The sequence below is a fragment of the Gorilla gorilla genome, chromosome 4 (assembly GCF_029281585.2).
Source record: "Gorilla gorilla gorilla isolate KB3781 chromosome 4, NHGRI_mGorGor1-v2.1_pri, whole genome shotgun sequence".
In the NCBI taxonomy this organism is placed as follows: Eukaryota; Metazoa; Chordata; class Mammalia; order Primates; family Hominidae; genus Gorilla; species Gorilla gorilla.
This window is the reverse complement of record NC_073228.2, coordinates 135,313,871-135,334,885: the sequence shown is the minus strand read 5'-3', so window position 1 is coordinate 135,334,885 and position 21,015 is coordinate 135,313,871. Positions and strand designations below refer to the sequence as shown.

The 21,015-nt window shown below is 38.7% G+C and overlaps 1 protein-coding gene across 12 annotated transcripts in view; it reads left to right on the top strand.

Annotated features, from left to right (window-relative positions):
- Nucleotides 1-20,806, top strand: part of RAPGEF6 (Rap guanine nucleotide exchange factor 6) — a 212,071-nt gene extending 191,265 nt beyond the window's left edge. For 5 of the 12 annotated variants that reach the window (XM_031010812.3, XM_055386561.2, XM_055386560.2 and 2 more), the window contains 3 exons: nucleotides 1,742-1,930; nucleotides 5,039-5,173; nucleotides 8,353-8,904. In XM_031010812.3, coding sequence (XP_030866672.1) covers nucleotides 1,742-1,930; nucleotides 5,039-5,173; nucleotides 8,353-8,783 — 755 coding nt within the window. In that variant the 3' untranslated portion in view covers nucleotides 8,784-8,904. Of the gene's footprint in view, nucleotides 1-1,741; nucleotides 1,931-5,038; nucleotides 5,174-8,352; nucleotides 8,905-11,070; nucleotides 11,300-13,383; nucleotides 13,875-15,509; nucleotides 15,825-17,447 lie in introns of those variants that run through there. The other 7 variants (XM_031010805.3, XM_031010810.3, XM_055386556.2 and 4 more) reach the window with 2 other exon arrangements.
- Nucleotides 20,807-21,015: the final 209 nt, after the last annotated feature.

Sequence of the window (21,015 nt, the reverse complement as noted above, 5' to 3'; positions counted from 1 at the left end):
AATTTTCTCCTGGGGTCCCTGTATTTGGACTTTCTAAGACGTTCTCTGATTCTTATCACCCCAAATATTGTCTAGTCTGTCTTAATAAAAGCATAATAGCTATTATAGCTGTGTTAAGACAGTTTAGACATCTATTTTTGCTTTTATCTTGATGTTTAAAACAAATACTTCATGAAGTACTGAGGCTGCACCTGCATTGAAACCACCCTGGATAACCTAAGGATTAAATACTCCCTGATGGAAGAATGTCTTCTCCTTGGACTATAGTATTGGTTTTATATGAACGAGGCAGCTTTTATAAGTAAGGGTTCTCAGTTTTTTATTCTCACATTCATTTTCAGAAAACCTATGGATTTATAAAAGCACTGTCTCTGGTTTTCTTGTGTTACAGCTGTTGAGATAATTTCACTTATTTATTCAACAAATACCCATTAAGCATCTGTTTTCAGTCAGTTACTGGCACATAAGGATGTAGTAACGAACAAAATGCATAGTCCTTACTCTCAAGTAGGTTAAAGCCTAATGAAAGGAACAGAGAAGATAAAGCCTAATGAGAGTATAGGACTGGTGAGAGGAAAGATAAGCAAGTCAAGTCAAGGGGGCAGGCTGATGCTAAATCATGCAGGGTCATAGAGGCCTTGTTTTAAGGATTTGGGTCTTCATTCTAAAAGCAGGGGCAAGTTAAGGTTTGTGCAGAAGGAGAAGGGAAATGATATGATCAAATACCACTCATTTTGGCAGAGTCACTCTTCTCTTCTATGAAGAATGCCTTGAAGGCATGCTAGAATTGATACAGGAGAAAAGTATTTCAGTAGTAAAGATGAGAGAATGTTAACTTGACCCTCAGCAGAGTGATGATGGAGCTAATTAACATGGATTCAAGAATTATTTAGGGCTGGATGAGGTAGGTCACACCTGTAATCACACCACTTTGGGTAGCTGGGGCATGTGGATCACCTGAGGTCAAGAGTTCGAGACCAGCCTGGGCAACGTGGTGAAACTCCATCTCTACTAAAAATACAAAAATAGGCCGGGTGCAGTGGCTCACACCTGTAATCCCAGCACTTTGGGAGGCCGAGGCGGGTGGATCACCTGAGGTCCGGAGTTCAAGACCAGACTGACCAACATGGAGAAACCCCTGTCTCTACTAAAAATACAGAATTAGCTGGGTATGGTGGTGCATGCCTGTAATCCCAGCTACTCGGGAGGCTGAGGCAGGAGAATCACTTGAACCCTTGAACCTGGGAGCCAAGATTGCACCATTGCACTCCAGCCTGGGCAACAAAAGCAAAGCTCTGTCTTAAAAAAAAACAAAAAAAAGCCAGGTTTTGTGGCAGGTGCCTGTAATCCCAGCTACTCAGGAGGCTGAGACAGGAGACTCCATTGAACCTGGGAGGTGGAGGTTGCAATAAGCCAAGATTGCACCATTGCACTTCAGCCCGGGCGACAGAGCGAAACTTCGTCTCAAAAAATAAAAAATAAAAAATAAAAAGATTTATTTAGGAGATAAAATTAACAACTTATTCTACGATAGTTTTAGAGATAACATTTTTTATCTGACTCACCAAGCAATAGAGATAACATCTTATAGTACTTAACTGAAATTCCTGCTAAGAAAAATTAATCTATTTTATCTTTTGTGCTAAAAATAGATGGTTTTAAAGTAACCATTTATTATTGCCAGTGGTGATAACCTTGCCTAAAAACGTGCAGTTACTTATTTCTTACTCTCTCCTGTTAGTGACCAAGAATTTAAGTGAGAAAAGATCAGCCAAATCATTTGAAATGTCTCCAGTGCCTATGAGGTCAGCTGGCCAAACAACTAAAGCCCACTTGCATCAACCCCACAGAGTAAGCCAGGTGCTTCAGGTGCCAGCTGTTAATTTGCACCCCATCAGGAAGAAGGGACCAACAAAAGACCCTGCACTGAGTGAGTATTCACCGTTAATATTACATCCGTTTACCTGAAATTTCCAGGGGAGTTAGAGTGAAAAATAATTACAGATGTTCAGGAGATAAGCTGTTGTAGGTTGTGTAATATAATCATCACTTTATGAATCAAAAATGTTGATTTCATTTTGCCTATAGATGTTTGCTGACAGCATATGTGTTTTAAATGCCAACATTGGATTTCCTATAATACTGAAATGTGTCGATCAATAGAAAATTTACAGCAATACATTTTGGGTACCAAGGGCTTACTGCATTCAGAGGTGTATTTAATGAAATATCCAATACAGATGCAACCTACAAAAACTGTGGAAATGAAGTTGCTTATTCCAAAAATGACTATACGTTGTTTTTTGTCTTTAAAGACCCCTTCTGAAAACGTGGTTGGGAAACAAGAGAATATAACTTTTATAAAATATAGACCACACTTTTTTTTTCTGTTAGGCCATGTAGTCATTATTCATGTTACTTTTATTTGTTGTTTTAACAGTATCACTATTTTAGCCTTTTAGATGAGACCTAGATTAGATTTGGTTCCTAGCATGATTACTTAGGCTGTACATTATATGTAGTATATGTTTAGTAGAACTTTGTTCATTTAATTTGTTATTGTTTGAGATACAAAGTTGAATAAGAAATTGCCCCTCCTTGGCCAGATTTTCAGTATGGTGATGTAGACACTCACACAGATAACTTCAATATAATGTGTCTTCTTATTATGCCAGGGGTATATGCAGAACATATAAAAGAACAAAACAAGAGCTTTTAACTTAGACAGAGGTAAGATAGGGCTTCAGAAGAAGGCTTTTTGGAAATAACATCTAAGCAGCCTAAAAGGTTGGTGACGAAGACGATAATTAGGCAAAAGTTCCAGAGAAGTTGCTTCAGGCCGAGGAAACAGCTTGGTATGTGCAAGAAACTACAAGCACTTTGCTGACGCTGAGTGGAAATTGCATGCAGTGTTGACAGACAATATATAATTAAAGCTAACACTTGGAGAGCACTTACTGGTGCCAGGCATGGTTCAAATTGTGCTTTACTAATTTTATATATCAGTCTTCATAGTAATGCCACAAGATAAGTGGTATTTTACCCTCATTCTACAAAGGAAGCATAGAGGCTAAAGGAAGGCTGACTGGCTTTAAATTTTTGCCTTTAACCACTGTACTAAACAGCTTCCAAGATGCAGAGAATGAAGACAGGTATGCTGAAATTACAATGTGCCATGCCAAAGGAAAAAGTTAACATTGAGAAGCCATCGAAGAGATTTGAACAAGGGAAGGTTACGGTTCAAATTATGTTTGAGAAGGACTGTAGTAAGGATCACAGCAGGACTGGAGATAGAGAGCTCAGATGGAAAGCTGGTCTAACAGTTAACTGGAAGTTGCCCAGGGCCTGGACTAGTTTGGTGGCTATGGAAATGAAGAGAGAATTGGGTGCAGAACTGGTGAAGTTGATAAATTTGTTGGTAGGAGTGAGAGAGGGACAAAGTTAGCTCTGGTTTTTTTACTTGAATATCACCACTTGAGAGGAAGCATTACTTGTACTATGTAGCTTTTTTTTTTTTTTTTTTTTTTGAGACAGAGTCTCCCTCTGTCACCCAGGCTGGAGTGCAGTAGTGCGATCTTGGCTCACTGAAACCTCCGTTTCCCAGGTTCAAGCAATTCTTATGCCTCAGCCTCCTGAGTAGCTGGGATTACAGGTGCGTGCCACCACACCTGGCTAGTTTTTGTATTTTTAGTAGAGATGGGGTTTCACCATGGTGGCCAGGCTGGTCTCGAACTCCTGACTTCAGGTGATCCACCCACCTCAGCCTCCCAAAGTGCTGGGATTACAGGCGTGAGCCACTGCACCTGGCCCCATATAGGTTTCTTCATTTCTTATTGTAATATGGCTGTTTATATGATAAATATGTTTATATTACATTTAATGAAGGGTAATATGAATATACTATGATCTAAATTTTTTCGTTGTCCAGTGGCTGCTTGTTACTGTGTCAAAATCCTCATCAAAGTTTGCTTACTTTATGTTTTGTTTTTTTGGGGGTTGTTTTGTTTTGTTTTGTTTTGAGTCAGAATCTCACTCTGTCACCCAGGCTGGAGTGCAGTGGCACGATCTCAGCTCACTGCAGCCTTTGCCTCCTGGGTTCAAGCGATTCTCCTGCCTCAGCCTCCTGAGTAGCTGGGATTACAGGCACGTGCCACCACACCTGGCTAATTTTTGTATTTTTAGTAGAGACGGGGTTTCACCGTGTTAGTCAGGCTGGTCTCGAATTCCTGACCTCGTGATCCACCCGCCTCGGCCTCCCAAAGTGCTGGGATTACAGGTGTGAGCCACCATACCTGGCCACTTACTTTATGTTTTAAGAACAGTGACTATAGCTCTCTGACATTTCTTAGAGAAGATGAATGTAAAAACGTCAATATATTGAAAGCATTGCTAAGTTTGAGGTACACTAAACAGACCAGACATTGGACAAGGATAATGATAGAACTTTAAGGAATCGTTCCACTGTGCTGCATACTATTTTTCTATACATTCATGATTCTTTCTGTTGTTTACTTCTCTCCTGTAGTGTGAATTTAGTGCTCTTGAAAAGGGCTGGAGTGGCAGCCCTGCAGCCTCTTCCCGTATACCCACAGCACAGATGCACCACAGGTAGTGACAGTGCCAACATCCCCACACTGCCCCTGCCACATGCATCGCCCCGACTTGGAGAGGCCACCTCTAGAGGGGAGGGAAGAGTTTGAATCCATGCCTTCTTTTTGAAGATTTCAAATCACTGTGTCAATTGTGGGAGGTGGGGCACAGCACTCAGACTGTTAAATTGATTTCCCTTATACCACAAAGCGCAGACAAACTAATATAATCTGGTCCATGCTGACCAGCTGAATTTGAATGAATAACCTAGAGGTGAGAATCTCTGTATGCCATTACCCAGTCATTTAGTCCCTGTTTGTCATTTACACATTTCAGTTGACTACACTAGCCATTGTGCATCATAGTGTTAGTTATGTAGTGATTTAGGCAACTATAGACATTTTAATTGTGAAACGATGCTTATTCGCATCTTTGGTTTTATTTTTAGATACAAGTTTACCTCAGAAAGTTTTAGGAACAGCTGAAGAAATAAGTGGTAAGAAGCATACAGAAGACACTATTTCTGTGGCGTCATCTTTACATTCTAGTCCTCCTGCATCTCCTCAAGGTTCCCCTCACAAAGGTAAGACAAAACATTTCAAACTAGTTCTTGTTAAACTAAACAATACTTTATAGCACATATTTTGCTTTTCAATCTATAGCAATAATTATAAATTATTAAGAAAAGCATAACTCCTAATGCTTTTTGAACTTTGATGTTTTGTATTGCATTATTCAGATGCTTTTTAGGTATTATGTGTCATGTAACTAGGACTCCAGTATTCAAAGTGTGGTCCTAAACTTCAACAGACAGCAAGCATGGATAAGAATAAAGGCAGAAGCCATAGTTTTGGTGCAAATTCTTGGTCTTGTCATTCCAGTTTCCTATATTTGGACATTTCTATGAAGTGTTAACAAATAAAAGTTTCTGTAAGAGATTCTTTTTAGGCCAGGCACAGTGGCTCATGCTTATAATACCAGCATTTTGGGAAGCTGAGGCGGGTGGATCACTTGAGCCCAGGAGTTGGAGACCAGCCAGGGCAACATGATGAGACCCCAACTCTACAAACAATTTAAAACTTAGGCATGGTGGTGTGCCTGTAGTCCCAGCTACCCGGGAGACTGAGGTGAGAGGATCGCTTGAGCTTGGGAGGCAGAGGTTGCAGTGAGCTGTGATCGTGCCACTGTACTTCAACCTGGGCAACAGAGCAAGACCCTGTCTCAAAAAAAAGAAAGAAACTGTTTTTAACCAACTATAAGATTTAGGAAAACAAAAATTAGGAAAACAAATATGCTTTTCCTTTTTTTTGTAATAGAGTATTACCTTTTTTAAAATTAGGATTTAAAATAACCTGTACTTTTGTGGATTTTTTACTTATACAGAATCTCATGAGGTAAAAAACTGAAATTCTTCTTGTTCATTTACATGTTTTCATAATTCAGACTGGAGCATTTCTTTTCTTGGCTAGCCTGGGCAGTGTGCAGCAGATGTCATTTCATGTTAGCTGCACATGTAGCATTCTAAATATGGTGTGTATTTCTTATATTGACCCTTCACACTCTGTGTGTACTCTGGAAAGAAAGGGGATTTAGTCCTGGCATCTTCTTCACAGATGTAAAAGAATTACATATTTAAATAATCACACCAGAGGATGGTACATGGTCAGAGGGAAGACAAGCTTATTATAATAATTCTAACAGGAGAGAGAAGCTTCCAGACCTTGCTTCAGCTTCCAGGCTCTAAGTTTCATCTCACTCTGCAGAGCTCTTTTTTTTGCCACCTATGTGGCAATTATGTACAGTGATGTCAGACCTGAGTTTGAACCGTGATTCTGCCCTCCACTGTAGCTGTGTTACTACAAGTAATTTATTTATATGGTCAGGTTTCCTCTCTGTAAGATGGGAAAAAGACCATCTAGGCCAAAGCAGGCGGATCGCCTGAGGTCAGGAGTTCAACACTAGCCTGGCCAAGATGGTGAAACCCATCTCTATTAAAAATACAAAAAAATTAGCCAGGTGTAGTGGCACATGCCTGTAGTCCCAGGTACTCAGGAGGCCGAGGCAGGAGAATCACTTGAACCCAGGAGGCAGAGGTTGCAGTGAGCCAAGATCATGCCATTGCACCCCAACTAGTTTGGTGGCTATGGAAACGAAGAAAGAATTGGATGCAGAATTGTTGCCTAACCTGGGCGACAAGAGCAAAACTCCATCTCAAAAAAAAAAGAAGAAAAGAAGAAGACCATCTATTTTAAGAGCCTCTTATGTGGTTTAAATGAAATAATATTTATAAAGCCTGATGTGTGGTAAGTGTTTAGTGAATTGAAATGTCTCTTTTCTTTCTCTGCTGCCACCTCAGGACACCATAGCTCCATTACTCACTTGCTTTTTTCATCCTCACATAGCTGAGACTGGTTAGATTTTTTTCATTCAGATTTTACTAAACAAAGCTTCATAAAAATGAAACAGGAGATAAAAACAGTTTATATAGTAGGTGTATTTATAAAACACAGATTTTGATCCTGTTGTAGCTCATATGTAATTTTGTGTGGCACACAGACCTATGTCATCACTTTCGTTGTCTGTATGGTCCTATCCAATGCGCCCCTTACCAGATCTTGCAATGTAGGATAAGCCGCAGTGCCTCCAGTCAGACAGATGGTCCAAATGAACAGTATCGATATGCTCCTAATGCTCGTTCAGGAACACCTTTACACTCCTTACCCCTGTTAGAGGCTGCTCAGAGGTCCATCCCATTATAGCTGATTTGGTATTTTATGCCTGAATGTGACTTCTGGAAAGTGGTATTAGAAACAGGAATTCCTCCACTGCTCTTATTCCCAACAAAATCTACACTCGACACTCGAATAGAGAAGTATTTTCTCCCTTGTCTTTCATTGTGTAGCCAACAATTGAACACCATGTTTATATGTTTGTGAGCTTCTCGTAGTAATGTTTAGAATTCTTAGAAGCCTGAAGAAATTCTTCTCTTCAAAACTGTTTCAGCTTGTTCTTGCATGTGTACTATCAAAACCCCAACCAAGTATGATCCTTCTATTTTTGTAGACAGGTTTTTGCCAGTAATCTATGATTGAACAAAACTGTCATTATGCTCAGAGTAAATTATTAGGATCTGTTCCTGGTTTTTATTAAACTTTGAGATCTGTTCTTTGTTTTCTTATGATTAAGAAAATAAACCTGTCTTCATGTTTTGCATGAGGATAGTTTAAACAAGAACTTTAAAGAAGAAGTCAAGAGACCTCAAACATTATCTACCCTAGTGTTTAAGAAAAGCACTCTCCACCTTGGATCTACAACAGGATCAGAAAATGAGCGTTATAAATATACCTATTGTATGTACTATTCATATGTCTTATTTGGTTCTTCATAGTAAAATCTACCTTACAATTCTAGACCTACATAGTTACTTTACAGAAATAATTCTAGTTACCTGATATTTTTGTCATATTTTTCCTTATGATTTTACCAGCTTGGCTTCCTTTCAACAGTTTTTTTGTTTTTGTTTTTGTTTTTATCACCAGCTTGTGCTGATAAAGGTAATCTTTCTCCTGCATTCTGTCTTGCAATAACTGATGTGTATATGTTTTATATATAAGTAGATTTTTTCCATGCATTAAAAATATGTTGCTAGATTTCAATTTTTCAGATATTATCAAGATGTTAGAATTTTTAAATAGTGAAATATTATGTAAACAAGGCTAATTGTGATTGACCATGTCAGGGTTTTTGCATCTCTCCCTCCAGTTGGCAGTATCATATCTGATCACAGCAGCAAGATCAGTGGCCAGAGCTGCCCCGGAATAGGTGGGGCTTACTTGCAAAAGAAAATCCTTCAGATTACCAGGAGCACAGCCAAAAGAACAGACAGTACTGAGAAGGCCACTGAGGAGAATAGAGACAGGACAAGTTGTGAGAACACAACCAGAAAAAGAATGACATCCCCGTTTAGAAGACTTAGGGAAAGAATGCTTTCAAGGGAGAGACTAGTCAACAGCCAAAAAGAGGACACAGATCACAATCAAGCTACAGAAAGCTGTGAGAAAGTGAAGGATGTTGGAAGCAACATCAAAGATGAGAAAGGGAGTGCCATCTTCAATTCAAATAGCCAAGGCAACAGTAACACTTTAAACTGCTTCTATACGCGATTCAAGTCTAAAAGGAGGAAGACACTCTGATGAAGTTCCTTATTTAATTTTAGTGTTAAGTTTGTTTTCAGTTATTAATGTATACATGGCTTAAATTAAACCATTTGTCAAAGCTTAGGCAGACAACTTAGTAAAATACTATTTATAAACACTTGAAAATGCCTCATTTGTACATAAGTTATTTTACTAATGTATTGAGTTAGTAAATTTTATACTCTTGTTTTCTGTAGTTGACTTTATTTCCTACTGTTAGCTGGATCTGTGAGTGAAATATGTAGAGGAGGCTTTTTTATCCTCTACTTTTTATGTATCTTTGATTGGAGGAGAAGGGACTAGTCTAACATAGCAATTTCAGAATCATCTGGGAAACTTGTTAAAAAATGCAATTACTGTGTCCCACCCCAGACTTCATAAACTTGAATTGCCAGAAATGGAATCCGGAATGTTTATTTTAATTGGCTTGCCAGGTGGTTCTTAGGATTATTATATTTGAGAAATACTGATCAAACAGACATAAGAATGAAATTTTTTAAACAATGAAGCAAGATTATTGTGTAGAGCAATGACTTTTTCTTTTCAAGAAGAAGGTTTTTATTTATTTTTAATTTACTTATTACATCCACTTTCTTGGTCCTCTTAAAAATTGACTAATCAGCTCATGGACATTGACAAGTAGCAATGATCCCAAGTTCAGAGATGTATGATAGACGTCAGAAGACTGGCTTGTCTTGGCTTACCCTGTTCCTGGCCACATAGGCCAAATATAAATCACACATTTTCTAGGCCTTTTTCTCTTTGAAATACTTAACGAAGCGACTTAATAAGATTACTGTGCAACAAATTATTCCTTAAATGACTTGAGTTATATGTGAATAACTCCAAGATCCATAAACAGAGAAGGACTTGGAACTAAGGATGTTGTCATCCTCTTTCTGCATGAAGATGAGGCCCTGAGAATTCCAGTAACATACCCAAAGCCTGTAATTCTTCCTAATGACATTTCTAGGTATTGGTCCAAAGGTCACATATCTACTAAACCCTACTTTCCTCTGTGAGCAAGAAGATATTTTTTACTTCTTTGAGACCCGTCCCTTGTTGGGATTACTAGGGCATTTTCTTTTTCTTTTATTTCTAAACAAAAATTTGGTTTCTTCCAGTTATCAAAATAGATTATTATGTACATTAGCCATTCTGTTGCAGATTTGTTTTTGGGTCCTTCACCTCAGTGCATCCCTAGAATACAGAAGAACATCTCTCTAGTTGTCTGCTGTGCAGTAAGTCACAGAACAACATAGAACATGTAGATGCTGTTTTTTTCTATAACACATTATTAAACATGTATGCACTCAGCTGTTTAATATTCTGCAAGGTTGGTGAAGAAAAAGGAAACTAATTATGACACTAAGTTTAAACCTAAAACAATTTAAAAAACTGAAACAGGCTGGGCATGGTGGCTCATACCTGTAATCCCAGCAATTTGGTAGGCTGAGGCGGGAGGATCGCTTGAGGCCAGGAGTTGAAGACCAGCCTCGGCAACATAATGAGACCTCATTTCTGCAAAAAGTTTAAAAATAACTGGGTGTGGTGGTGCAGACCGTAGTCCCAGCTACTTGGGGCTGAGGCAAGAGGACCACTTGAGCCCAGGAGTTCGAAGCTGCAGTGAGCTATGATCGTGCCATTGCACTGTAGCCTGGCAACAGAGCAGGACCCTGTGTCTAAAAAATAAAAATAATCTAAAACAGTGACTCTCAACTCAAGACAAGACTTCTTAGGTGGGATATGCAGAATATATGGGGTAAGTATATATAGTTTGATAAAGCAAAAATGTAGTTCTTTCCCTTGAGTCCTGGACTCCCACCCCTACCCTTACTTCAAGATGGTATTTTGGATTCAGATCAGGTCAAGAAATATTCATATTAATCAAAGGAAGGAGCGTTGGGTTAAAAAGAAGTTGAGAAACCCTAAAGTCATGTACTTATTAATATTTGTAATCTTCTTATTTTATTAAATGATTATAGCTGTGGGAGAGCCTGAGAAAGATATACCTTTAAACTAGTTTTCTGAGTAACACTGGACTTTGACTGTCTTTTTCTTAAATGTGTAGTTGTATTGGTGTGGTGTGGATAGTAGGCGAATGGTTATGTAGGGGAATGTGTGGAGAAAATTGGCACCATTATATCTACATAGATGGAAACTAAAATTGCTTCTACTTTATCTTCTGTTATTTTTGTGGGTTTTTTCTTTCATCCTTTCCCCTACTACCCCCACCATATGTTCCCTTTTTTTGTAGTTTGATCAGTGCTCTTTTCTTGTTCAGGTTACACACTTATTCCATCAGCTAAATCTGACAACTTGTCTGACTCCAGCCATAGTGAGATTTCTTCACGGTCCAGCATCGTGAGCAATTGTTCTGTCGACTCCATGTCTGCAGCTCTACAGGATGAACGGTGTTCCTCTCAAGCCTTGGCAGTCCCTGAATCCACTGGGGCATTGGAAAAGACAGAGCACCCTTCAGGGATAGGAGATCATAGTCAACATGGCCCTGGGTAAGAATCATTGTCTGTGTTCATAACACAAAACCCAAGCCAAGTGGCCACTGCAAGGAGTGCTCCCCACCTTGACCTTGGACCTCCCATGGGGTAATTGCAGAGTTATCCATAAAAGAATATGTGGGCCAAGCACATATTCTGTATTCTGAATATGTAAATAAGCACTATGTTGAAAGATGTATGGGTGTTCATTTTTAAAGTGTTACTAAATTCAAGTAACTTTTTATCATTATGTATCTTTCCAGTCAGAACTCAAAGTGCATCTGCTACTTATATAGGGGAGATAATCTTTGAAATTCTGGCTGTTAAGTTATAGGTTAATCAAAAAGGTTGTGTTTTGGAAAGTGCCTCGAGTGCTGTGCACATTGTAGACAGGTTGGGAGAGTAGGACTAGCCCTTGATCTCTGTCCTCTGAAAGTGTAATTTGGGGAGTAAGAATAATCACCTAGCAAAGGTTAATTAAAAAAAAAAAAACAACTCTAAATTTCTATTTAGAATCAAGCAACGTGGAAATCTTTGAGAAAGTTTATTCTAACGGATAAATATTGTGAAATCTGGTCTACTTTAATATGAAAAATTTAAGATAAATTATTACCACATTTATAAAGGTTTCTAAACTATGATCTCTACACCAGAGGTCAGCAAATGTTTTCTATAAAAGTTACATAGTAAACATTTTAGACTTCACAGGCCATAAGGCCTCTGTCACAACTACTCTGCTATTACACCAGAATAGCCATAGACAACACATAAACAAATGGCATGACTGTGTCCCAGTAAAACTTTTTTTTTTTAAGGCGGAGTCTCGCTCTGTGAGACAGAGTGTCACTCTTGTTGCCCAGGCTGGAGTGCAGTGGCATGATCTCGGCTCACTGCAAGCTCCGCCTCCTGGGTTCACGCCGTTCTCCTGCCTCAGCCTCCCGAGTAGCTGGGACTACAGGCGCCCACCACCACGCCTGGCTAATTTTTTGTATTTTTAGTAGAGACAGGGTTTCACCATGTTAGCCAGGATGGTCTCGATCTCCTGACCTCGTGATCTGCCCGCCTTGGCCTCCCAAAGTGCTGGATTACAGGCGTGAGCCACCACACCCAGCCAAAACTTTATTTACAAAAACGAGCAAAGAGACCACCAGATTTGGCCCTGGGCTGTAGTTTGCTACCCCCTGCACTATACTGTAAATGAGGGGTTTACAAACTTTTTTTTGTGAAGGGCTGAGTAGTAAATATGTTCGCCTTTGCAATCTACATATAGTCTCTGTCACAAATTCTTCTGGTTTGGTTTTGTTTTGTTTTCTTTTTTAACCTTTTAAAAGGTTAAAAAACAAAACTATTCTTTGCTCCAGACCATACAAAAATAGGCTGTTGGCTAAATTTGGCCCATGAGCTTTAGTTTGGGGACCCCTGCTATAAATGATTCATTTCATGGGTAATTGGGGAAGTTGCTGTTTACTTGGCACTGTACTGGGCTAACCTCAGAGGTATGTTGAAACATAAAACATGATTCTTCAAGTTGGGAACTCTTAATTCTGTATGCATGGACACAGTAGTCTAATATTGTGATGAGCAAAAATGAATATGTATACTTAACGTTATTCATTTCAACTCTCATCTTTACATTTTCATTTAAAATCAGTTCAAGAAAAATACTTGCCAGGCATACCTCTGGTCCATCCCAGCTGCTGGGGAGGCTGAGGCGGGAGGATCACTTGAGCCCAGGAGTTAAAAGCTGCAGTGCATCATGATTGTGCCTGTAAATAACCACTGCACTCCGGTCTGGGCAACAGAGTGACACCCTGTCTCGAAAAAAAAAAAATATCTAACATTTTAAAATTTAAAAAGAAAAATTCTAAGGAAATTTTGCTAAGCATTGGAGTTTCTTTACTGTGTCTTCTGAGTGTTAACTAAATACTTACAGGGAATTTAGTGATGAATGATGATAATATTGTTTTCCTCACGATGTTATTTGGCATGAACACTTGTGGTACATGCTCTATAGTTTCTCACAGGCAGTAATAACTTGAAACAGAGAGAAGATAGTTTTTCTGGCAAGCCTTCTAATTGTACGTTATCTCCAATTTTAGGTGGACACTCTTGAAGCCATCTCTAATCAAGTGTTTAGCTGTCTCATCGTCTGTGAGCAATGAAGAGATTTCTCATGAGCATATCATTATAGAAGCAGCTGACAGTGGTCGTGGAAGTTGGACTTCGTGTTCAAGCAGCTCCCATGACAACTTCCAAAGCCTTCCAAACCCAAAAAGCTGGGATTTTTTGAACTCTTACAGACATACCCATTTGGATGACCCCATTGCTGAAGTTGAACCCACTGACTCTGAGCCCTATTCCTGTTCTAAAAGCTGCTCTAGAACTTGTGGGCAGTGTAAAGGAAGCCTAGAGAGAAAGAGTTGGACCTCCTCCAGTTCTCTGTCTGACACGTATGAACCAAACTATGGGACAGTTAAACGGAGAGTATTGGAGAGCACCCCAGCTGAGTCATCTGAAGGCTTGGACCCCAAGGATGCCACTGACCCGGTTTATAAAACTGTCACTTCAAGTACAGAAAAGGGCTTGATTGGTAAGTTGTGTTTTTGTTGTCTGTGGCATTTAGAGATTCAGTAGTCAAAAAATGGCATTGGGATATCTTGGCCCTGGATTTTATCATCGCAAAAATTCATTCTCTAACAGCCTTTCTTTCCTTCACAAACAAACAAGTTATTTCCCAAGAATTCATGGTTTCTCAAAGACTTTGGAGCAGCTATTCAACCCCATTAAAATGAAAAGTCTGATGTGAAAGTATTTAATTAGAGGGACAAGTTTGTTTGTCTTTTGTTTTTAAGTTCTTTTTGGTTTTATTGAGGAATATCATCGCATTAGTGTGCAATAGTAGTAAAGGGATTATTCTCTTTATCACCTCATAAATTGTTTGGACCACAATTGGTATGCATACGTGGTAGAAACATTGAATCTGCTATTGATTTTACGTCGTAAAAGTGAGAGAAAATGCAATCAGGAAGTCCAGAACATTTTTCAGTATACTCTCTTGGTGTACATCATGAGTGTGCCAACTCCTGTTAGTGAATTCCATTCCAAGCTTTCTTAGTAAACTTTTTTTTTTAGTATTTAGCCATCAAATACTTTTTAAAAATTTCTTTCCTAAACTATATAAATACGTGGATATAAAACTGCTTTTCTACTTATATGGAATGACTGTACTTTGAATTAATATCATAATCAACTCTTAAATTTATGCAACAGTCATGGTGTCGCATTTAACTACTAAAAATGTGAAGGTGAAATGTGCTGATTTTATAGTTACTTGTCAAATTGCATTATAGGTTGGGTTTTTAGCTCATTCATTTTTTTCCAAGTTTTTTTTTTTTGAGATGGAGTCTTGCTGTATTGCCCAGGCTGGAGTGCAGTGGAGTGACCTCGGCTCACTGCAACCTTCGCCTCCCAGGTTCAAGCAATTCTCCTCTCTCAGCCTCCTAAGTAGCTGGGATTACAGGTGCCTGCCACCACGCCCAGCTAATTTTTGTATTTTTAGTAGAGATGGGGCTTCATGTTGGCCAGGCTGGTCTCAAACTTCTGATCTCAGGTGGTCCACCCACTTCGGCCTCCGAAGTGCTGGAATTACAGGCGTGAACCACCGCACCTGGCCAGAAGTAAAGTTCTTGAAGGAATTAGTTCCTCCATACCAGCAAAGTTAAAGTTTATATGCTAGGACTGAGAACTAATCTGCCCAGGAGTGCCAGAAAACATTGGTTCATGTCTCCGGGAGAAGGTGAAACAGCCCTTAAACAGATGGCCCAAATGTCATTTCTATGTAAACTCTCCCAGTTTACAGAGAATCAGTGTGTAGGGTGAACTTTTAAATGTTTCTGATATCTTTAGGGCTGGTGTGACTTCAGGAGTTGTCATGTGCTTCTGTGATATGGGGGCTGAATTGCAGAAGGAAGCTTGTCATCAGTGTCATCTCCTTCAACTCTCTCGTTCTATTTAATGTTTACAGGACTTAATATAGTTGTTTATGTATTTTAAAAAGAGGTTTGTTTATTAAACTTTTTAAAAATGTTTTTGATCTGCCATCATTCAAGTTTATTCATTTTGTCTATTTTTAAGTTCTATTTTGTCATTGTAATAAGTTTGTGGGGTGGTTTTTTTTTTCCATTTCTTTTTCATTAACATTTTCATTGCTTATTTTTCATGCCAGTGTACTGTGTCACCTCACCCAAGAAGGACGATAGGTATAGGGAGCCACCTCCCACTCCTCCAGGATATTTGGGGATTTCTTTAGCGGACCTAAAGGAAGGACCCCACCCACACCTAAAACCTCCAGATTATAGTGTGGCAGTGCAGAGGTCAAAGATGATGCATAACAGCCTCTCTAGACTGCCACCAGCTTCTCTCAGTAGCAACCTCGTGGCCTGTGTTCCATCGAAGATTGTAACTCAGCCTCAGAGGCATAATTTGCAGCCATTCCATCCTAAACTAGCAGATGTGACTGATGCAGATAGCGAAGCAGATGGTATGTTGACAAGCTCTCTTAAAGGCTCTTAAATGAATTGCTGAACACATTAAATGGTCTTTACTTTGGTATTTTATGGTAATTAGTAATTGTTTCTTTAAATGCCTTGAATCTCTGTTAAAAAGTAAGACGTTCCTGCCGGCAGGGTGCAGTGGCTCACACCTGTAATCCCAGCACTTTCGGAGGCTGAGGCGGGCGAATCACCTGAGGTCGGGAGTTCCTGACCAGCCTGTCCAACATGGAGAAACCCCATCTCTACTAAAAAAACACAAAATCAGCCAGGCATTATGGCACATGCCTGTAATCCCAGCTACTCGGGAGGCTGAGGCAGGAGAATTGCTTGAACCTGGGAGGCAGAGATTGCAGTGAGCCAAGATCGCACCATTGCACTCCAGCCTGGGCAACAAGAACAAAACTCTGTCTCCAAAAAAAAAAAAAAGTTCCTAAATATAGTATGGGGGAGTGTTTTGGTTTTGTTTTATTTTTCAAGGCAGGGTCTAACTCTGTTTCCCAAGCTTAGAGTGCAGTGGCACAATAATGACTCACTACAGCCTCAAACTCCTGGGCTCAAGCAGTCCTCCCAACTCAGCCTCCCAAGTAGCTGGGACTACAGGTGCACACCAGCATGCCTGGCTCATTGTTAAATTTTTCTTTTGTAGAGACAGGGTCTCACTATATTGACCAGGCTGGTTTTGAACTCCTGGCCTGAAGCAGTCCTCCCACCCCAGCCTCCGAAAGTGTTGGGATTACAGGTGTGAGCCACCACACCCAGCCAATGGTGTGGGTTGTTTGTTTGTTGAGACAAGGTCTTGCTGTGTCACTCAGGCTGGAGTGCAGTGGCATGATCATGGCTCACTGCAGCCTCAACTTCCTGGTCTCAGGTAATTCTCCCTCCTCAGCCTCCCAAGTAGGTGGGACTACAGGCACACACCACCACACCCAGCTAATTTTTTGTATTTGAGACAGCATTTTACCATGTTGCCCAGGCTGGTCTTGAACTCCTGGACTCAAGCAATCTGCCAGCCTCAGTCTCCCACAAAGTTGGGGTTATGGGTGTGAGCCACTGTACCCCACACTGATGGTGTGTTTTTTTAAATGAAATGGGCAAGCTGCCTATTTCTGTGTGCCTAGTACCCTGTGGCTCAAATGGAATATTCTTATCTTTGATAAAATAGTGGCTCAATCTAATGGGATACTTTTGAGAAAAAGCAGTTAACATTAATGGAATTGTATTTTACCTTAATGCATGGAAACTTGAAACTGTGTTTCAAATGCCAAATTATCTGAAATGATTCTATTGATATAGTTCCTTTCATTAGCAAAAGTCTTGACTGACTTTGTACCTGTGCCAATAGTTTGAGAAATGATTGTTTTATTGAAAATAAATGAAAATGTATGCTTTTAAACAAGAGTAATAAAGTGATTAAAAACCATGAAATTCCAGTTTATTGTCAACCTTCAGTGTGATCAGAAATCATAGGTATTATTATAATAAAATCTGGGCTCGATGCAATGTTTGAGAGGATTTCTTTGTTGACATTGATTTTCTAAATAGATAACTAGATTATTAGGATCTCATTAATATGCTGATCTGCCAGTTAATTATACATTTTTTATTTTCAGAAAATGAACAAGTTTCAGCAGTCTAGCCTTTGGATGACCTATTTGAAAACCACTGAAAGTCGTGGAGGAATGGGCAAGAACCACCTCATGATTCTGCAGGCCATTGCTAACGAACAGCTCATTGCTACGACCAGTCCAGAGGTTTTATTCCCTCTACTCCGAGCAATGAAATAGACCTGAGTTATGCTTCCTTTCATTTAATTTCTGCAGATAAATAGTTTCCTGAGCAATGGATGCTATGCCTGGATACCAGTCTCCACTTTGCACGCCAGAACTGCCTTGGGACCACAGTTACAGAAAAAATTTAAACTCAGAGTGATCCTTGTGTATATTGCTATAGATTTTTCTTTAACAAGCTATTTTAAAGATAATGGCATTATTATTTCCAAGCCATAGCTTGGGCTGAAGGACAAATTGAGATTGTCTGCCAATACCAAGGATATTCTTGTATATTTGAAAAATAACTTATTATTTGAATTGTTGTGGTTTTGTTTGTATTTGAGAGCTCTTGTTAGCTGATATTCATGTTTGAGGTCATAAAATTGTCTCTGGTCTGACCAAACAGAAGTCATCTTTACAGAGGTGATATGCTTGATCTACACAGAGATGTGACTTGATCTGTAGCACCAATGCAATGTAGGTCTCAGTTTGAGAGAAATAGGAAGCCCTTTGCAGTTGAGGTGTTAGGAACCTGCTGGTCATGGTGTGGAAGGCCAAATGAAGCTGCCACAGGGTTTCTTGTCAGTCCTTTGGGAAATGGGAGGGAGTAGTTTGGGGAGGAGGGTGGGAACCCTAATTTCCACAGAATGAAATTTTGATGTTAAATGACATGTATACAAATTCTTTCTTAAGTGAAAGTTATGGTGCATCGAATTGTAACTGAAAGTATAGATCCAACAAATAGAGACTGGGTTCTAGAGAGTTCTGGTCTATAGAAACCCAAAACTAAAATCTCTCATAACTCAAGTATGGAATACTTTTTTTAAAGAAATTCTTATCATGGGTGTTGTAATAATGAAGATGAATTTGACTTTATGCAGTGTTCTGCAGCATGCCTCCCCCACATCTCATAGCACCAGGTTGTGTCTGACCTGACATACCCTACAGCTCTCAGCTGGCTGCAGTAACATTTTGTGGGAGAAAGAGGAGCTGGAGTTACAGAAATGATTGTCTCTTGGTTCTCAGTTTTTAGCCCTTGAGAGGACATACTTTTCCAGCCTCATGGGTATGGCACTCTTAATTAAAATTTCAGTGACTGTTTACTGGATGAGGCAGATTTTTCACATTTTTGCAAATTAAATATATTTTATATATATTAAGTTTAATTTTTTCAATTTTTTCAATGTAAAAGCAAGTGAAATTTTAATAAACTTCTGTAATTACCAAAAAAAAAAAAAAAAAAGCCAAAGCCATTAACATGCACTACCCAGATCAACTTGGAGCCAAAAGGGGTTTACTTCTGAATGGCTGTCCGTATGTGTCCACATAGGATTTAGTTGGTTTGTGGCCTCCTTTATAGAAATGTGTTGTCTTTCCCTAGCTGTCTCTGCTCTCTGTCTTCCTGCCTATCCCCCTTCATTTTAAAATCATGAATCAGTTGTAAGTGGTAAATGGTAGTAGTTCATCTTTCCCATCAACATGATTGTCTCTTTATTTTAGGAATAATAGCATGTCAAAAATTCCTGTGGTAAAGAAACATTAATCTGAAACTTAAGCCTTAGAAATTAATCGCAGGTATGATAGAATAAGGCTTGGTGGTTCCATAGCTTTCTTGGTCCTTTGAAATGGGAAATAACCTGAACCAAAAATCCTAGTTTGAAAGTTACACTTCAGTGATTTGGCCTATAAACAGTGGTCCTATGATTATACATTTTTTCCTTCACTGATTTGCATAATTTTGTTTTCATGGCCACAGCTAAACAATGTGAAATATATTTTTATTATACCCACTTTTTTAATCAAGTTCAGATGTCTACTCTCACCATTTTATATTCATTTCTCCAGAAAAATGTGCTGTTTTCATAATGTCTTTATTTAGCAGCTCTTTCAAACCAAATGGAAGCCTTACCTGTCTTTGTCCTTAATAGTGTAAATATCTTGCACAGAGTGTTGAGGCCTATGGTTTTGTACTTGCACCTTACAGCTGCCTTTGTTTTATCTATCTAGCTTTAACTGTGAGTGTTCATATCAGCTGATCACATTGATCAGGAGCCAAAGCCAAATGCTTTGTAGTTTGTTATGTATGTATCCCTTAAAAAATCATGAGGTTTTGATTTTTATATTTTAACTAAGGGTACATTCCTGCCGTCTCTTAGTTTGTCATATGACTAGAACAAGAGAAGTCTTAACCTGCATTTACTCCAATTCCAGATCTCCATTTGTTTTTGTTTTATAAATTTATAATCTTAATGAAGAGACTAGTGCCCTCTCTTCCTGCCACAACTCTCAATCTGCCAAGACTGTTGAAGCAGTTAACGCTCAGTGCAAACTTTTGCCAAATAGTAAGTTTCAACACAATATCTTTATAGTGAAAGATTTTGAGAATTAGTAAATCCAGTACATGATTCCATAAAAGCTTATTAAAGTTAATAATTCTAATTTACTCCAAATGATTACTTTCAATATGATCTTTGGGGAGAAAAAGACTTTAGTGAATTCTCTTGAGGGTGATAAATCACGTCATTGCGATCTACATCACCTCCTTGAGAATCTCTCCCAGGCTGAAAATGTGATGGTAATCATGGGTGTTTTTAAGAACAAATCTAATTTTTATCAAGTGTTCTTTCCTCTACAAAAAAGGAAGGAGGAGAAAAAGCTTCCTTAAAACTGATTATTTTGATTCAATTTTAAGTTTCTAAAAAAGGTGATATTAAAGTATATGTATTCCTTCAGCGTTACCTTAAAGGCTAGAAAAACGGGATAAATCTTCAGAAAAGTGTCACAGTACATGTTCAAATTTAAACTTGAATCCTGGTTCATCTTTGACTTTTGTTGTGCATTTTTAATGCTTCTTTATTTTTGATACACAGAATGCAGTTGAACTTGATCTTTTAAAATTGAGACATGTAAGCTAATCAGCAAAAGACAGAAACAAAACTGCACATCTGTAATAATCAGATAGCAATTCTACTGCACAATTCATTGATTGTAAGGTATCCTGTAGCAAGCAATGTTTGTCTCCTATTTTTTGATACCTCTTAAACTTATGTCTTTTAGAAAGACAGTGCCTCTGTATGCTTTTTGTATTTTTACTGAGTGTAAATATTTGTTATATTTTTGGTTAAGAGAATGTAAAAATACCATTTATTATTATCCTATCTACTAATACATTGGTGGAATCAATAAAGAATCTACATTAATCTTCTCTGTACTTAATTATAAATGTATGGAACTGATGAAATAATTACGAACTTAGTCATTCGAGAGTGCCAGTCTGGGACCTGTGTTGGTGTGAAGGCCTTATTTTTTAAGTATCCAGAAAAATTGGAGCGGTCCATTTGTTGTTGGTTATGTCAAATCTGTGAAACACCATAGCTATTGTTTAGGTTTAAAAAATTGTGTTTGATGG